The sequence below is a fragment of the Typopeltis vanoorti genome, chromosome 6, assembly GCF_054136105.1.
Source record: "Typopeltis vanoorti isolate ZY-2024b chromosome 6, IOZ_Tvanoo_1.0, whole genome shotgun sequence".
In the NCBI taxonomy this organism is placed as follows: Eukaryota; Metazoa; Arthropoda; class Arachnida; order Uropygi; family Thelyphonidae; genus Typopeltis; species Typopeltis vanoorti.
This window is the reverse complement of record NC_143554.1, coordinates 51,384,027-51,404,223: the sequence shown is the minus strand read 5'-3', so window position 1 is coordinate 51,404,223 and position 20,197 is coordinate 51,384,027. Positions and strand designations below refer to the sequence as shown.

The 20,197-nt window shown below is 37.7% G+C and overlaps 1 protein-coding gene across 1 annotated transcript in view; it reads left to right on the top strand.

Annotated features, from left to right (window-relative positions):
* LOC150105449 (disintegrin and metalloproteinase domain-containing protein 11-like) overlaps nt 1-20,197 on the top strand; it is a 602,139-nt gene that overhangs the window by 277,893 nt on the left and 304,049 nt on the right. Inside the window, exon 16 of the mRNA XM_090393967.1 lies at nt 7,776-7,844. Coding sequence (XP_090250093.1) covers nt 7,776-7,844 — 69 coding nt within the window. The remainder of the gene's footprint in view (nt 1-7,775; nt 7,845-20,197) is intronic.

Below are 20,197 nucleotides of genomic sequence, written 5' to 3'. Positions count from 1 at the left end.
CCAGGCAACTCATAGCAAAGGTGGACCAAGGTAACATCACTCCTATCTCAGTATCTCCCATAATGCAAAACACATCTCCTTGCAGATATGTATAATGTAATGCATTAAGTGAAGGGCTACTACCCAAACTAGTTTCGACCTTTATTGAGGTCTCTTCGGTGGGAGCCAGGCTCAAAGGTAGAGATACCAGTCAGAAGCAATGGCAAGTCATCTTTACCTATAGGAGTTGCCAAACAGTGTGCCACCTTTTTATTAAATTATTCTGGATTTAGAGAAAGATGTTGAAAGTTTATTTTTCACTATAATAAATTTAGTTTAATTCTTTATCCAAGTGTGAGCAAACAAAGTTTGCGCCTGAAAATATCTTCAGGACTGGGGTAAGGTAGTACAACACCAGGAAACTCATAGCAAAGGTGGACCAAGGACATCACTCCTATCTCAGTATCTCCCATAATGCAAAACACATCTCCTTGCGGATATGTATAATGTTATGCATTAAGTGAAGGGCCACTACCCAGACTAGTTTCGACCTTTATTGAGGTCTCTTCAGTGGGCCCAGAGGTGGGGATACCAACAACACAACAACAACATTACTGGCTTGCTGGGTGAAGCATAAAATGCTTTTTATTTTCCCCTTTATCTGTGTTGAGAAGCTTGATGGGGGGATGGGGTTGTGAGTCTTATGCTCGCACTTTGTGAACTATGGAGTTAGCTCTGTTCTGCTGAAAGCAGGATTGTCTTAGGTCTTTTATGTTTGTGATAGTCATGTTCACTATAACTGGAAGCTTGTCTGATTAGCGGGTTGGGATGAGAGTGCGCCTTGCTGAAGAACTTTTCTGCATGGTCATGAAGCAGAGAATGGATGTCAGGGGTTCCGGTTTCTCTGTGGATCTGCGTGTTTCTGACGAACCATGGGGCATCCAAGATCATCCGCAGGCATTTGTTTTGTATCCTCTGTAGTTTCCGGATGTTCGATTTGGATGTGTGACTCCATGCTGGGGATGCATATGTGATTACTGGTCGTATTACCATCTGATATAGTAACAGCTTGTTGCATTTATCCAATTTGCTGTTGCGATTGATCAGGGAATAGAGTTGGGCTATGGTTCTGGATGTCTTTGTGCCTATGAGCTTGATATGGTTGTTGAAATTTAGCTTTTTGTCTAGCTGTACTCCAAGGTATTTGGTTTCTGTCTGCCATGGTATCTTTTTTCCGAGGAGTGGAATATCATCTTGGATGAAGGCTTTGCGTCTGGTGAATAGTATAGCTGAGCTTTTGACAGGGTTTACTTGTATCCTCCAGTCGGAGAACCATTTCTCTAGCTTTGTGATGGTATCCTGGAGACGACTGATCGCCAGGTGTGGGCAGAGAGATCTTGTCATTATGGCTGTGTTGTCAGCATACAGGGCTGTGATGGTAGTCCTCAGGTTCTGTGGAATGTCAGCCACGTAGATTGTGAAAAGTAAAGGAGCCAATAGAGATCCCTGTGGTACTCCTGCCAGGATTTGGCGCCTAGTTGAGATGGTGCCATTTATTTTTATCCGCATGGATCTGTCAGTGAGGTATGATTTTATTAGACGGGTAAGGTTTGTTGGAATGTTGGCCTGAATGAGTTTGTAGAGTAATCCTTGATGCCATACCTTATCAAAGGCCTTGGCAATATCCAGAAAAACTGCAGCTGTGTGAAGGTTCCAGTTGTATCCTTGAGTGATATGCTCCACTAGTCGGTGTATTTGTTGCACTGTGCTGTGCATACGGCAGAAGCCAATTTTGTTCGTTTGGAATTATTCCTAATTGGTCTGATTTTTCTTGTAGTCTTGAAAGGATAATTTTTTCAGCAATCTTTCCTAGGTTGGAAAGCATGCTTATTGGACGGTAGCTTTGCGGGAGTTGTGGATTGTTTCCTGGCTTTTTTATTGGTATGATGTCGGCTGTTTTCCATGCAGTGGGGAAGTGTTGTATCCTCAGTATTGCATTGGTTATGTTAACCAGGTGTATAATAGCCTTTCTAGGAAGTAATTTGATGATTCTGTTAGTAATTCCATCTGAACCTGGAGCTTTTTTGTTGTTTAGATGTTTTATGATATTGGTTATTTCAACTGGAGTAGTGGGGGTGATGCTGTCTGGTTTGTCTTTGGACTGTCTTAAGGTACGCTTGACCTGCTGGTGGACTTTATATATGTGGGTGATGTGTTTATATTTTTATATGATGGGCTGCATTGTTTTTCTAGGCTTTCTGCTATTGCTTCTGCTTTTTCTTTATCAGTGTGCGCCATTCCATGAGCAGTTTGCATGGGGGATAGGGGGTTGTGTTTGGTGCATAGGATCTTCAGAAATTTCCATATTGTGTGATCTTCTGGGTTGAGTGATGATAGTTTATTGTCCCAATCCTGATTCCTGTGGATTTGAAGTGCTTTTCTGACTTGGTTGTTCAAGTTGTTCAGTGTTTTCTTGTCCTGTGGGGCCCTTGTGTTGTGGTATCTTTTCCTGGCTTTGTTTTTTGTTCTGATGAGGTCCATGATGTTTTCTGGGAGTCGAATGGTTGGGTGGTTGGTTGTGGTTTTGGTGACTGCTTCTAGTGCATTTTTAATTTGGTTTGTTAGATTGCTTACTGCTTCATCTATTTCTTCTTTTTTGTGGATGATGGGTACAGGACCAATGTATTCTGGTAGGATTTTAGCTGGCCTATCCCATGATATGAAGGTGTGCTGGTGGGCCAGTTGGTCTTGCGTGCCAAGTTTGATCAGGATGGTTGTGGTCAGATGATAGTTCATTGATCATCTCTAGTTTGTATTGATAACTGATGTTTCTAAGGATATCTATGTCAAGTACATCTGATCTGCCATGAGGGCTGTAATGAGTGTGCTCAGTGGGTCCTGCTACCACAACTGAGTTAAGTGTTGAATAGTTGTGTAGTATGCGTCCACTTCTGTTGTTGGTGGTGCTGAACCAGGCTGTGTGTTTGGCATTCAAGTCTCCTGCTATGATGGTGGGGTCTGTGGTGCCAAGGACTGCATCCAGGTCTGCTGTCAGTAGAGGGTTGCTTGGTGAATTGTAGGCAGCAAATATCTTGAGGCTTCCAGCATTGTTTGTGTGGACTTGTATTCCTGTGGTCTCCAGGTTTGTAGTCTGTCGGTTGGATATGGCATTGTGGTGGAGGTACGGTTTGATGTAGATGGCAGTGCCTCCTCCTCTGGTGCTGAGTCTATCTGTTCGTTATGTTGTGTATCCTGTCACTTTTGGGTTGTTGGCAGGTCTTAGGTGGGTCTCATTGATCAGCATTATGTCTAGGTTGTGTCTTTGTGCGAATTCCTGTAGTTCTAGTGTCTTGTTTGTGAGGCAATTGGCATTCCAGGCTGCAATTAGAAGCGAGTCAGGTTTTACTTTTGTTTTATTCATAGTTGAGTGCTGTCAGTATGGAATGGGTTCCTTGCATGAATCTTTTTGTGGAGGATGGAGTTGGGTTTGTTCTGCTGAATTCCTGCAGCATAGTGGCTAGCTAGGCAGTCAGTATTGCTGTGATGTTGGAGCCTATTTGATTGCTTTGCATTGTGTCCTTTGGGCGTGCTGCTTCTGCATAGGTCTTGGTGGAAGGTTGAGCCCTTTCCTGACTTTTATGGATAGGGTTTTGTTGGTTTGATGACTGTGCAGCAGAGATGCTTTGAGTGGTCCAGATTGGGGGAGGTTGGACAGGTCTTGTAGTTCCGTGATTTCTGGGGTGGTGGTTGCATCCTTTGTAGTTTGCTGGGTGGGGACCTCCACAGTTGGCACATTTGGCTGGTGTAGTTCTTAGTTTTGTGCATGTAATGGTTTGATGTTTCTCACCATACTTCAGGCATCTGAACTCGGCTTTACACAGTCTTTGGGCATGGCCAAACTTTTGGCATCAATGGCATTGCACTGCTGATGCCCTTTTCCTGAGTGGTTCTGTTATTGTCTTAAGTCCACAGACCACAGTTATGTCATAAATTCGTCTTTGTGTGTTCTGGATCTCAACCAATACTAATGGCATCAGTTGTTTATCGGATCTGAACATCCGGCTGACTTTGATTGGTGTTAGGCCCTGCTGGGTAAGGTCTGCCGCGATTTTCTCAGAGGTAATGCCTTCGGTGACACCTCGCAGTACAACCTTTAGATTTCTTTCGCTGCTTAGTGCGAAGGTGTGGTACTGTAGTTTGTTGTTATCCATCATTTTTGTTATCCCTCTGTAGTCTGTGACTGTTATTGGTTGAATTTTTACTCCTTCGTCGGTGTTTCTGGCCCAGGAGTATCCAATTTTATGTTCTCTCAGGTTTCTTTCAACTGTGGTCCATTTTTCCTTTTCACAGAGAATTACTGGGGGGACCTTTTCCCTTTTTTCTGGCACTATTTGTGAGGGTGTTTCGTTTTCCATATGATCATCCTCGATTCTGCGTCTTTTATTTGTTTTTTCTTCTGTGAAGACTGTCTGACTGTGGCTCTCGGGTAGGAAGATGGTCGTGTTGTTGATCTCTTCTACTTCGTCCTCTATCTCGTCCTCTATATCTTTGGATTCTTCTGGTTGTGTGTACAGGTTTAGGAAACCTGGCCATTCTGTATCGAATTTTTTAAGCAATAATTTAAACAGTTTTAGTGCTTGATCTTTGTTTAGATGCTCTAGAAGATCATTAATGTTATCCATGTCTGTTTTATTCGTTGTTATATCTAGTAGGTGGTGATTGGGGAATTGCTTATGATCGCAATTAGAAATCCCGTAGATCTTGAGACCTGCCAGCAGAAATTTTGTAGAGGATATTGCAGATGAAAAGGATTGCCAGCAATATCTAGCGATTAGCTAAATGCGCAAAGCAATAGCATATGAAATTTCAGAAAATGAAGAACGCTTATCTCTATATATATCATTCAAAACTATCGCACTGATCAAAACGCGCCACTAATACGCGAGCCACCATTATTGTTCTCAGGTGGGGATAGCAGGCAGAAGCAACGGCAAGTCATCTTTACCTATAGGAGTTGCCAAACGGTGTGCCACCTTTTTATTAAATTAATGGTATAACACCGGGCAACTTGTAGCAAAGGTGGACCGAGCTTAGCTAAGTCTACCTTTGCTACGAGTTTCCCGGTGTTGTACTACCTTACCCCAGTCCTGAAGATATTTTCAGGCGCAAACTTTGTTTGCTCACACTTGGATAAAGGATTAAACTAAATTTATTATAGTCTAACCAAGTGAAAAATAAACTTTCAACATTTTCTCTAAATCCAGAGTAATTTAATAAAAAAGGTGGCACACCGTTTGGCAACTCCTATAAAGATGACTTGCCATTGCTTCTGCCTGGTATCTCCACCTCTGGGCCAGGCTCCCACTGAAGAGACCTCAATAAAAGTCGAAACTAGTCTGGGTAGTTGCCCTTCCCTTAATGCATAACGTTATACATATCCGCAAGGAGATGGGTTTTGCTTTATGGGATATTTGATGGGAAAAAAAAGATGAATGAAAATTAATTTTTTTTAATTAGTGTGCACTCAGTATAAAACTATCTTTTATTTTACTGAAATGGTGGCATATTTGATGTTAGAAATAAACTACTGTTTTGAGTTAAATAACTTTAGTAATATTAAAATTTTCTTTTATGTTTGACCATTACATTAAGGTCATCTTCAGGAACGTATATATTTATATGCACACTATTGGTACACTACTACTAACATTCTATGCACCTTTAAAAACACCTTAAGCCCCTTTAAAATTAAAAATTAAAACACTTATTTGGCACATCCACGGATTCCCCATCCGTCCAACACACACACACACACACACACACACACACACACATCCAGGAGTATACCAAATTAAATATAGTATGTGTATAATGTATAGTAACTTTACGGGCTTACACTTGTGAGCAAAGTTGTGTAGAATTTTATTTAAAAACTCCAATATATTTCTTCCAACGTTATATGGACTTTGTTGGAGAGGCAGACTACATTCAAAAGATGAACAGATAATGAGTCGTCATAATTCATGTGCATATTAGGTAGTGTGTTCGTCACAGCTGACGTTCATGATACGACACTATTAGAGCTCAAAGGAACAATTGTAGAAAGTTACATAGATTAAAAATAATAATAAATAAATAAAATAAACATATAAATAGTTAACAGTGATCACTTCCCAAAAATTGGATATCAGCATGCAGTGATCGATTTTCAGGTTTGAATGATTTTTTTAGAGTTTCACATGTTTCTAGGAAAAGATGATCAAACTTGAACTTGCTAGAATGAAGAAGTCCAGGCAACGTTGGATAAAGTTACCTTTATAATCTCGAGTGCACATGCTCCAATAAAAGCATTAGTAGTATGTGTCATAGTATACACTCTACTAACACAATAGGTGTTGTTAGTTGCTTTTAACAAAAAAAGCAACTAACACCTACTGCTGTAACTGCATGATGTATAATTAAATTTTACATAATATAATTTTTATATTATGTAAAACATAACATAAAAAAAATTAACAATAATAAATTCTTTTCATCAGTTATTCAGAAATTCCTTTTTTTAATCCATGGTGGATCTTTTGATAGGAGACGGCACATGAATGGGATGGGATCTTTTGACTCTATGGGATTTTTTATTTTATTTTATTTTTATTTTTTTTTGCATCCTATTATTAAATCTTGTAATTAGTCTGCCACTTTAAATTAAAATATATTATATTAATGTAATAAATCATATCTTAGATTCTTGTTTTTTATTTGTCTGAAGTCTAATTAAATGCATTTATCCTTGATTCTTGTTTTGAGTGGTAATGGTAAACTTGTACGTACTTCTTGAAAAGAAAAACTATTGGTTCTCTTGTTCATCTTTCTATAGCTAATGTTCATCTTCATTAATTTTAGAGTTGGATGAGCCTAAGGATTACTGCAGTTTGGCCTTAGGCAATATGGAGGTGTGCACTATTGTCAGGGTCAGATGCGTGTTAATATTAGATACTTTGATGCTATCGTTTTGTTTAGATTTAGTTGGCTTCTGATAGTTTCATGTACTTCTTTAAATTTTCTTTCATATTCTCTTCTTGTTGGATGTTATAATTATGTGCTTTTCCACTCATTCTTATGAAATGTCTCCAGAGCATGGTAGCAAAAGCTTATTTTTCCAAAATGTATTAATATTTGCTGTGCATCTCCAGTTTTATTTATATGAGAGGGATTACAAGTATATTTAATTTGTTATACACCTGAAGGTGGGGGGGGGGACTTGCATGTGCCAAATAAGTGTATTTTTTTTAGGGGGCTTAAAGGTATTTTTTTGATATATTTCTGTAAATTTCTACCAAGTTTTTTGAGATAATCCTTTAATATATGGGATAGATATGGCTTTGCTGTAATTGTTATTGTTGATTTTGTGTACCATCTTTTTTGTTCAGTATTTTGTCAGTTTTATTTTTATTATATATGTTTTTTTTTTAAAAAAAAACATTACAAGTATACACAACATATAACTGGGGTAATATATTTTTTAAAGAGTTACAGGTAGTATTCTTTGGGAAATACTTGATGGTGAAGGCTCTTCACGGAACTGAGGTGGATGAATTACCTGGATCCATTGTAATTCTCCTTTGAGTTTCTTTTCACTAGAGAAAATTTTAAGATAGCTGTTATCATTAAAAACAATATACTTGTGCTTACATGTATTGTGTTATTCAAAATTAGTATATTTGTTTGAAAACATACCTGGAAAACTGAAGCTTCAAACATCTAAGAAAAAATTAATGTCTTCTGCACTTTCTTCCAAGCTGGAATTTCATTCCTGTGGAAATGGGGTCGTGGAAGAAGGAGAAGAATGCGATTGTGGAAGCATTGAGGCAAGAAATTATGATATTTACTGTTCCGTAGTTAATTGAGTTGCAAATGTTAAAAAAATTTATAGTATATTTCACTTCTTGTTAAAAATTATATTTGGTCTTTGTTAACTATAATTAACACAATAGCTATTTGGATTATAAGACCATAGGTTTAATGTATATATGTACACATCTGTCAACTAGTTTCGCTAGCAAAACTGACTAGCTTTGTCAAGACTAAATGGTGCAAAAAACTACTAAATGCAAAAACGAAGGACAGTGGTAACAGTTTACGACAAAATTGGAAGGCACCGCGTGACATGGTACGAGTGAAGTGATATACTTCAGTCATTATTATAAATACGCATTACATAGTTTTTGGCATATTGTAGTTTCGCTAAACTTAATGAGTTAATAAGATTCTTCCATATATCCTTTAATATTACTCCTTGGTTTCTATTAAGGGTGTTACCTGATCGTAGGACCACAGCATCATGGTTTGGTGCAGCTCAATGCCTTACATGGAGAAAGATTACAGATATCGATTATTTAAAGAATCTGCTGTGGTCCTACGAACAGGTAACAACCGTAATAGAAACCAAGGAGTAATATTAAAGGATATACGGAAGAATCTTATTAACTCATTAAGTTTAGCGGAACTACAGTATGCCAAAAACTATGTAACACGTATTTATAATAATGACTGAAGTATATCACTTCACTCATACCATGTCACACGGTGCCTTCCAGTTTTGTTGTAAACCGTTACTGCATTCCTTCGTTTTTTGCATTTAGTAGTTTTTTTCATCGTTTAGTCTTGACAAAGCTAGTCAGTTTTGCTAGCGAAACTAGTCGACAGATGTGTACATATATATATTAAACCTATGAGTCTTATAATCCAAATAGCTATTGTGTTAATTATATTTCACTTCTATCGTGCTTCTAGAAAATAATTTTATAAATTGCACTGACATGTTTTTTAATATGATGAAAATTTTTTTTAGAATCCACATACCACAACTAAACATTTTTATGAAATTGTTTTTTCTGTGAAAAAAATATACTTGCCATAGATTTTAAGAAAGTATTTATTTGGCTCTTCCCAATGATAACTGCAGCCTGACCTTCATATCTATCCATATTTCAACCATTATGAAACAAAAGAGTGAAGACTAGTTCTCATATACATAGAAGCAAATAAATAAAAAAAAAATTCTAATTTTGTCAAATTAAACTTAAACTTGTAATTTAGTTTGAGGCATTAGAAAAGATAGTGGACACAATGAAAAAGGAAAAGATGGTCCTTAATTTGTGCACAGTTTTGTGTTGGAACATGATGATAATAATAACTAGTCCATGTCGTGAACAGAAATTCAGCAGATACATGCCATTATAATTGTTAGCTTTGCTGAGTTCTCTAAATTTTCCCAAAACATCTCTATGTCTGGTAATCATTTCCTAGGCTGATGTTTAGATCTCCAGCAAGGACCAACTTTTGCTATCATTGTTTTTTCTGTGAAAAAAATGTACTTGTCATACAGCTGCCTTTTCTAATGCCTCAAAAAATTCTCCCACTTCCTCCTTAGTAGAACCTCTGTGAGACCATAGGCGCAAATCAGTATAATTGTCCAGTTCTCCATTTTGATATTTGCCCACCTCACTCTGTTTGATATTGCCTGCCATTCACTAAGATTTTCCTCATATTTAGTGGTGAATATATTTGTGAGGTGTGACAATTTAATTCCTGAAATGGCCGCATACTGTCACCCGTGTGGTGATTTGTTTGGAGTCATGTGAGTAATCATCTATGTACATGTTTTAACTAATGCATTCGTAAACCTCAAGCCAATAGAGCCATTTGCTAGCTGGCTATTGAAAAAACAATACAGATCTGCATGTAAACTTTTGCATAAAAATGTGTTATGGAAATTTGAAGCAGCGTGTTAACATCAAATTTTGTATGAAAATTGGCAAAACTGCTACTGAAACGTGGGAGCTGTTGAACATGGCACATGGTGTGGATGCTCTGAAAAAGTCAAGTGTGTTTGAGTGGCATAAGAAATTCAAAGGTGGGCGAGAAGATGTGAACAACAACCCCAGAAGTGGGCAGCCAAAAACAAAAATGACAGGCACAAATGTGAATAGAGTGAAATTTGGTATGGTCTGACAGACGATTACATTAGCAATTAATGGCTGATGAATTGCAAATGAATTGAGAAACAGTCGGGTTAATTTTAACTGAAGAATTGGATATGCAAAAGATTTCTGTGAAGTTTGTCCTTGGATCTTGACAGATGAACAGAAACAGCCGTGGCTTCAAGTTGCAACTGATCTTTCTGAAAAAGCATGCACATCACATTCGCAGTTCAAGACCATGCTGGTGTGTTTCTTTTGATCCCAAGGAGTTAATCCACTACGAATTCATTGAACAGGGACAAATGGTCAACCAACAATGCTATTTAGAGGTGCTGAAAAGATTACGAGAGTCTGTCTGGAGAAAAAAGACCCGAATTTTGGCCTGATAAGTGGATCATCCATTACGACAATGCAGCAAGCTATAATGCACTCATCATGAGATAGTTTCTGGCCAAAAAATTGATTATCGAATTAGTTCATCCTGCTTATTCACCCAACTTGGATCCCTGTGATTTCTGGCCATTTCAAAAATTAGGTGTATGCTAAAAGGACAAAGATTTTCTGACATTATTGATATCCAGCATAATGTGAAAAAGGAACTCAAGAGTATTCTGGAAAAAGAGTTCCAGGTCTGTTTCCAAAAATGGTTGCACCATCTAAAGCAGTGTATAAATGCACAAGGGGACTACTTCGAAGGTGACAGTAGCCACTAATGTGTAGTTCTGAACATAAGTTTTTTTATAGGTGCATTCTGGGAATTAAATTGTCACACCTTGTATATTCTTTTCCCTGATTGTTATTGCCTGAATATAACATCTTGTATTTGTTGCTTAGAAAGATCTGATTTGTTTTCCTTCTTTGCTTCTATAATGTCTATTATGCTGACCTGGTACTTACTGAATTCCTCTCAAGCTCCATCACTTTTTCATTCATGTTTTATGTTGATGATGCCAATCTTGAACTCTGCTGATGTTGAGTTGGAATTGCAATCGTTTGTAAAAAAAAATACTAAAAAATTACACAGTGATAAGATACCAATTATTCAGTCATTTTGGAAAATTGATAAATTGATTTTTTATTTGAAGTATTGAAAGTGTATTAAATTGAAATAATGTTGCATTCGTTGAAGAAAGTACCAGTCCTAAGGCTGATGAATGACATTTCACACTTTGTTAAATCCCAATTCAATTTTTTTTTTCCATTAAAAAAAACAACACATTTTTGGTATAATAGTTTATTAAAAAACAAACAAAAAAAAGGTGTCAATTGGAAACCAATTTCATCTCTCTGCAATGTGTTAAGATTAACTACTTGTCATGGTCATATAACTTGGCTTCATAAAACTGTAATTAATACTATTGTAAAGTTCCTTGTTAATCTTATCTTCAAAGTCTTGATGTCCAAAAATTCCATTGTTCTTTGACTGCCTTACAGAGAAAAATAATCCTGCTGTCTCTGTATCAAACCAGTTAGCTCACCTTCATTTGCAAGTCCTTTATAAGCCTGGTTGGCTGAGTGGTTAGCGTATCCGTTCTCCAGCTAAAAGGCTGTGGGTTCGAATCCCACCGTGGGCATGGATGTTTTTGATTGTCTCTGAAAATACTAGTGGTGGTGGTCGGCAGTAGATGGCATTGGTGTAGATGATGAAGGTAGTTGTTAGAATGGTGGAGACGGAGTGTAGTAGAGTAGGTGCCCTCCCTTGATGAGTCTTCAGACTCCCTGGAGGTGTTATATAATAATAATAATATAAGGGTTCTTAACATCCTTGCAGGATTGAACTCTAGTCTTTTCATTGAGACCAATAAACAACTAAGCTCTGGAAGCCTCTGCAATTAGATGCTTCTTGATAATACTGAATTTTGAAAATTTGCATAGATTTAGGATCCATACCCATCACTCAGAGGGGAACTAAAGACTAATATTTGGAATCCACTGCAATCCTTAGTAGCTTCCTTGACAGAATTAAACTTGGAAATTAGTAAACAGGGAGTTAAGTTCAACAAACTATAAACAAAATCTTTGTTTTACATGTCATATTTAGTCTGGTTCTGATGTAGGGCTGGTATTTTTCTAAACATATTTCTTACTACCTTTCAGTCTAATGAAGAATTCTAAACCTCAGAATTAAGAAAGAAATCACTTCCACATATGAGATGCCACAACATATAACTGGGGTAATATATTTTTTAAAGAATTAGAGGTGGTATTCTTTGGGAAATGCTTGATGGTGAAGGCACAGAACTGAGGCGGATGGAATAAAAGATGGCCAGAAGTAACATGTAATTTGAGCCTGAAGTTGAACTGGAAAAGGATTAGCCTGAAGCTACTGATGGTGTTCCTGTAGGTTTAGCAGAAATGGATGCTGGTTCTTTTGAACAATGCTCATGAAAGTATATGTAGAATATGTGCACAAATTGGTTATCCATGAGACAGTGGCTGAAGAGAATTTGCAAGAGAGATCAACTGAACTGCTCTCCACCTGCATCAAGAATTTTTGAAGAAGTCTTAAGTGCACTACCCAGATATGTCTAAAAATTGTAGACTTGCTACCTAGATATGACAGTACTGAGTTGAGGAGGAGGAGGAGGAGGACAATGATTTAAAATGATTTAATGTGCATGCATGCATGCATGCTGTGTAGAAGAAATGGATGCGAATTTTTAGATGTGTGGAGTTTGTTTGATGGCAGAAAAGACTTGCATAAGGCTTGCATTTGAATTCATTTGGCATCAGGAGCCTGGAAAAATTACTTATTGGTATAAGACGTAATGCAGAGAGTCAGGTAAACTAGATAATCAAGGGAGGAATGGGAAAAATGTGTATGAAAGTTCAACTATGGTATGCAGACATGATAAAGACATGAATAGCTTTGAACATGGTTATGTATCTGGCAAAAGGCTGGGAAAATATGCTTTGGTTTTGGACCTTGTGAGTATGTCTGGGGAGGTAAAAGAGAAAGTTCTACAACAAGGCCAAATTGATTGCATATAATTATAAGAATAATAAGAATAGGCTAATAAGAACAGTTCTGTAGATGGTGCCTCCTTAGTAGAGTCACACTTGGTATTGAAGACCAAATTGATTGCATATCTAATTATAAGAATAGGCTAATAAGAACAGTTCTGTAGACGGCGCCTCCTTAGTAGAGTCACACTTGGTAACCCCCCCACAACATCAGTTGGTATGTGACGGGAGTAGATTACTTCCAGGTTTTGAGTTTATTAATTTAATAAGAACTAGAATAAATGCACTGCCCACTAGGATATGCACAGCCTGATGGGGCAGTGAAGACATTAGTTGTAGGTCTGTCTGTCATTACAACGAGACTTTGTCTCATATTTCCCAATGCTGTTTCCGGACACATGGTGCCCGTGTGCAGAGACATGATGCTGTGGTCTCCATATTGGCTAACCATTTTAATAACAAAGGTTGAGAGACCACAGCTAAACCACACTATAGAACAACTTCTGGCATTAGAAAGCCAGATATAATAATGAGGAGAGATGGTGGTGTTTGGGTGATTGATGTACAGATAGTGGGGGTGCTGGGTGCTCACTTACCTGTTACATAAGAGCAAGGTTCAGTACTGTGAGTGAAATGTTGACCTTGCCAGGCAAATAGAAAAGGAGTTTGGGGAAACTCCTCGTTTTACCAGTGCCACCGCCTCTATGAATGGCATGTGGAGTGCTGTAGCTATAGGGACTTGTCCTTACTTGGTTTATCCAAGAGTGATGTTAAAGTTATTTCTTTGAGGGCCCTGCAGGGTACACTGGTGGCGTGGCACTACTATCAGCGCATGGCAAATAGGATTCCAAGGACTGGCATCGGGTGATACCCTTGTAATCTTTTTTTTTATGTAAAGGCTTTGGCCTATTTTAAAAGCTTCAGCCTTCTTAAGTACTTTTGGACGTTATGTTAGAATAGTACTGCTCTATCAGTACGAAGTATAATAAAATAACAGATTGGTCTTTAAATTTAGTGTTAATCGCTTGGCAATATCCAATGTAGTGGTGAGATTGTGGCTATCTGGTGTGAAGTGGAGGCTAACCAAAATTAAATATATATTAGGGTGTTGCTACTGACCTGGTAGTTCAGTTGCGGGGGAAGAAGAAATGCATCATCAATTTATCCTTATAGCTATTAAATGAGTGATCATTAAGGGTGGCTTAAATTATCCAAACATTAATTGGGTAGAAGTGAAATCTCATGATAACAATGAAGAGGAATTTATTGAATTGTAGTGAGACAACTTTCTCAAGCAGCATATGAAAAAAGGAACTCAAGGTCAAAGAGTGTTGGATTTGTTTATAGCGTTAGAAGGGGATCTCTGTTAAGAATATGACTATTTTACCACCAGTTGGTGATAGTGATCATGCTGCACTGTTTGGAAGTATCTAATTATATTGATGTTCCTATTAGAACAGGTTACATGCTGAACTACAAAGCTTGATGAAATTATGATCAACTTAGGAGAATACTATCTTTCGTCCCATGTGAAATGAATGGGAAAAATATCAGCAATGCATGAGAATCTTTGAAAAAGTGCTTAAATGAAGTGGTATCTGAATATATCCCTAGTGTTTGAAGAATAAATAGGTTTGGGAGTGGATTTGCAGCCATATTAAGCAAGAGATCCACAAGAATATGATGTGGAAAGAATATCGTGAGAATAAGAGTGAGAGGAGTTATGAAATAAATAAAGCTCACTCCAAAGAAGTAATGAGCAATGTGCAGAAAGCTAAATCGGAGTATGAAAAGAAATTGACTATGCAAGCTAAAGGCAATCCAAAAGAATTTTATTGTTGTGCTATAAGCAAAAGAAATAATGAATGGGAAAGAATAACTTTATTGAATGCAGATTGTACTCTACTGTCAGAAGCTAATGAGATTGTTCAGTTGATGAGTACTCACTTTTCTAAGATATATCAGCCAGGTGTATGTAACACGTACAGTTGCTGCTCAACAACCCGTCATAGTGCATCTTGACACCCACAGAACAAGTTTCTTTTCCTCCTTCATCCCCACTACTTTTGTATTGTGGAACAGTCTTCCCACTGATGTGTTTCCCAAAGAATACAATATACAGTCATTTAAATAAAATGTAAACAAGTTGCTCCTTCCCCAGCTCATTATCCATATGCAGTACTATGTACTATAGGTCGATCAACCAATCTCTTGTGTATGAGCTCAACATAAAAAAAAAAAAAAAAACATGATTCCCAGTGCTACTGCTACTTTGGGTAAACAGTTAGAGGTGCAGGAAAATGAGGTTAAAGAGCTGTTTCATAACCTGGATAAGAATTTGTCAATATGGACAGATGGAATATCAGCACATTTGGTAAAGGAATGTTCAGCAAAATTGGTTAGGCTTTTCACATGTTTGTATAACTTCAGTCTCAGCTCACGAATGATACCAGAGGAATAGGAGCACTCTATGATAGTTCCATTGCACCTACAAAAACTGATGTGTCTAACTACCGACTTATTAGTATATCTGGTGTGGAATGAAGATTTTAGAGAAGTTTTTAAGAACTCACATACAGAAATGGGTAGACAAACAAGCTATACTCTGCAATGATTAGCATGGTTTTACTAAAGGAAGGTCATGGTTTAGCAATTTGCTCATATTTTATAAAAATGTTATGGCTGAGTTAAATAAAGGGAATGGATACACTATGATAATGTGGGATTTTGCTAAGGCATTTGATAGGATACTACATAAGATGCTGTTGCATAAACTGGAGAATATGGGATTGGAATATAAACTCTTGGCTTGGATCAGTGGATGGTTGACAGACTGATATCAGAAAGTGTATACAGTGGGTTTGAATCTGCCATGTTTACAGTGACCAGTTGTGTACCTCAGGGTTCAACTTCAGGTTGGGTCATTGTTGTTCAATCTATACATTAATGATATTAGGAAGGATCTAACAGGAGATGTGCAATTGTTTCCCGATGATGCCAAGATAGGGATCGTACTGATATCCAGCACTTGCAAAATTATTTGAATAGGCTGGAAATTTGGGAAAATGGATATCACTTTAATGTTAGTTAGTCTAAAGTTATGCATTTTGGTGTGATGAGATTTCTAGTGGCATATTGTATTAGTGGGGTTATGCTACAAGAAACTGATGAGGCTAGGGATCTTGGCATAATGATGGATAGGAATTTAAAGTTCAAAGGTTCACATAGTTTTACTAAGTTGCAAATACAACTCGTGATATTGGAAGCTTTTTCACTTGGTAAGACTATCACTTATATATTTAGTTTAATTCTTTATCCAAGTGTAAGCAAACAAAGTTTGCTCCTGAAGTATCTTCAGGACCGGGACAACTCGTGGGAAAGGTGGTATAAGTTCTCATCACTTGCCTGAAGGTCGAAACCGGTCTGGGTAGTGGCCCTTCTCTTAATGCATAGCATTATACATGTCCACAAGGAGATGTGCTTTGCATTATGGGAAGTACTAAGGCAAGTGATAAGAACTTATACCACCTTTACCATGAGTTATCCCAGTCCTGAAGATACTTCAGGCGGAAACTTTGTTTGCATACACTTGTATAAAGTATCCAAGGGCTTGCCACTAGAGGGCTACAGGGTGTGTAGTGTTTGCAGAGAGATCCCAAAGAGATAAGTATTAATTTGAGAAAAAATTGGCAATTGATTTAATCTTAACATAGTATTGTTTGTTTTTGGTAACTTGGTATGATTTCTGCTTTATTTAAACTAGTAGTTTAAAGATACGATTGATAGTGTAGCACATGGCGGCAATGTGACAAAAAACAATGCCGTCCAAAACTTTGCCGTCTTTGTTCAAAAACTTTAATGTAAGGGAATTTGTCCAGTGTACGTGTGCAGAATGTATGCTTTCCCAAAAGAGGCTGGAGTTTGGATAGATAATGATAGTGGTGGGAGACTATGCCGAAAATGTAAGGAAAGTCAGGAATTGAAATGCGTGTGTGTGTGTGTGTGTGTCAGGATGTGAGATTATTGTTGTAGAAGAAAGCCAGAATGTGAGAGAAAATAGTGGTTTGATAGTAAATTGTGATGTTGTACAAGATATGAGAGCAGTGATGAAAGAATGAGTGTAAGTAATTATACAGAGAGAGAAAATGGTTTGAATGATAAAAAAATGAGAAATTAGCTGTAATGAGTGAGATTGCATGGTTACGCAGAGTAATACATAGGGCAAAGCGGCAGTTGGAGTGTCTGCAAAATTCTTTCCTGAGCACCTCGCTAACGGAAATAAGCAACTGTATGAAAGGAAAAATAAGCGTATGATTGGGAGTGTTTCAGAAATGAAGGAAAGAGTGTTGTATGATGACTCGTTAGTAACAGGTGTGATAGATGAGAGTTTGACTAAATCATATTTACTGGGTGCGAAAATTAAGGATGTAAGTGAGAGTATTAGAGCGCAAATCAGAGGATGAAAGAAATGATAGTCGTAGCAGGAACGAATGATTTGAAAGGAGATAAATTTGATATGAGAGAGGACTTGAAGGAATTATTAGAGGTAACGAAAGAAAAGAGTAACAGAGTGAGTCTGTTGCTGCAGTATGACAGAGAGGAGTTTAGGAGGGCCATAATTGCAAATAACTTTATGAGCAGGTTATACAGACGGTGTGGTGTGGAGTGAGTTTGATGGGTGAAAGGATTTGTACAAGATGGACGGCTTACATTTGTATGGATTTGGTGTGCAAAGACTGGAAATAGTGTTGCTGAGTGAAGTGAGAGTGGATGTGCAAAATCAGGGAAACTAGAACTATTAAGGAGGGGAGGAAGTGGATATGCAGACATCAGTGAGGCAGTTGAGTGCAAGAATGTATATAAAGTGCCCGAGCCAGTACGAAGGATAAGAAATCAGAATGGGATAGTTAGTATAATGCATCAAGATAGAGGTGGGACAAATGGACCTCTGCATTTCATGTATGCTAATGCCAGGAGTATTAGGAACAATTTTTGGCCTTGGTTGGCTCTTCTTGGCCACAGGTTATTGGCATTAGTGAAACATGGCTGAGAGAAGATGATATAGTAAGTGGGATAGAATGTGTGAGGTACAGTGTGTGTTCAGAAGAGACAGAGAGAATGAAATGGGGAAGGAGGAGTGTTATTGATGATAGCTGATGAACTTCAGCCAAGGAGAATAGAAGTTGTATTGCAGGATAGTGAAAAAAGCTCTTTTGAGGCTATTTGGTTTGAGATTGAGACTAACGGAACAAAATATACAATTGGGTGCTGTTATAGACCAGGTGATGGAATAGATGGTGGAGATAGTATGCATAAGCAAATAGAAGAAATGAGTGGAAGGAGGGTAATTATAATGGGAGATTTCAACTATGGTCACATTGATTGGAGGGAGGAGAGGACACATGGGAGGAAGGAATTAGATTTTATGCTGTTATTAAGGGATAATTATCTGCGACAGCATATAATGGAAAATTATATGCTGTCGCAGATAATTATGTAATATGTAATGAGCTGTCAGAGTCTGTTGTGGATGCTATGATGGTGAATGAGTTCAAGGCAAAGTATGATAGATACTGTGTGAATGTCGAATAGTTGTGATGGACATGATGTTTAGGGCCTCCCTAGATGAGTCTAAGGACTCCTCGGAGTCGCCCATAATAATAATAATAAAGGATTAAACTAAATTTATTATAGTCTAACCAAGTGGAAAAAACTTCCAACATCTTTCTCTAATCCAGAGCAATTTAATAAGGGGTGACAACTTTTGGCAACTCGTATAGGTAAATATGTATGTATGTATGACTTCTCCATTACTTCCACCTTGTCACCACCACTGGGTCTGGCTCCCACTGATGAGACTTCAATAAAGGTCGAAACCGGTCTGGGTAGTGGCCCTTCCCTTAATGCATATCATTATACATGTCTACAAGGAGATGTGCTTTGCATTATGGGAGATACTAAGGCAAGCGATGAGAACTTATACCACCTTTGCCACAAGTTGCCCCAGTCCTGAAGATACTTCAGGTGCAAACTTTCTTTTTACTTACACTTGGATAAAGGATTAAACTAAATATATAGCATCTCAGGATAATTGCAATGTTGAAGCATAAAAAAGTCATTTTGCTTATAAGGTGTTGATAAGATCACACCTGAATTATTGTGCTCAGATTTGGTGTCCTGGGTTCCATGGGGGATATAGAAGCTGTGGAAAGGGTGCAAAAAAGTGTTGCAAAGATGATTATATCTGGATTATGGGATTTAGATTATGAAGACAGATTGTGAGCATTTGGATTACAGACTGGTTAACAGGAGAAAGAGGAGTGATATGATAGAGGCCTATAAACTTCTGAATGGGGGTTATAGGATATCGTCTGATGAAATTTTTTGTTACATAAAGGTGGAGAGAGCACACAGGACATCCATGGAAGTTATGTTTGTTCACAGTCAAGAAACGGGCAAGGCTAGGTTTTCCTCTCACAGAGTAGTAAGTGAGTGAAATAGTTTGCCTTTAGGGGATGAGTGCATCTAGTGTGAATGAATTTAAGGGAAGGTATGAGAGCTGGTATTGGTGATTTATATCCTCCCTTGATGATTCCTCGACTCCCTGGAGGACTCAGATAATAACGATAATTTGCTGTCTCTATTACTCTTTTTATATCCACTTAGACTTTGATTATTCTTTCTGTAGCTATATTTTTGTGCAGTATAATTATCTAAACACTGTGGGCATCTTCCCTGAGGGTCTTAAATGTTCATAGCTCTAACCAACTCCCTTCTCTTTCTCTGGTGATCAAACTGGAAGAGATAATGAAATATATATATATATATATATATATATATATATACACACCATGTTCTAGAGACAAAAACATGGAACATTTTTCAAACCATTTCACTCCTCTGATAATGTGGAGGTGGCCTTACACCAGATGATAAAATTTATCTCCCACCTTAAAGACGTTCAAAAACATTCAAGCCCACAGTTGGATTTGAAATTTGATCTGCCTGTTTGTTAGAGAATAATTATGCTGTCTCCCAGTCAACCATAAAGTTCCTTGACATGACAGCATTCCTCCAATTGTCCTGATGCTTTGCACTTCAGAGTTGACTCCTATCCTATATCACTTCTTTATGCCCTCTTACTTCACACTGACTACCCACACTAAAACTTGACCTATGTACAACCTATTTCCAAGAAGGATTACAGATCATTGCCATCAAATTATCACCCAATCTCTCTCACCTCAATCCTCCCCAAAGTAATGGAGAGAATC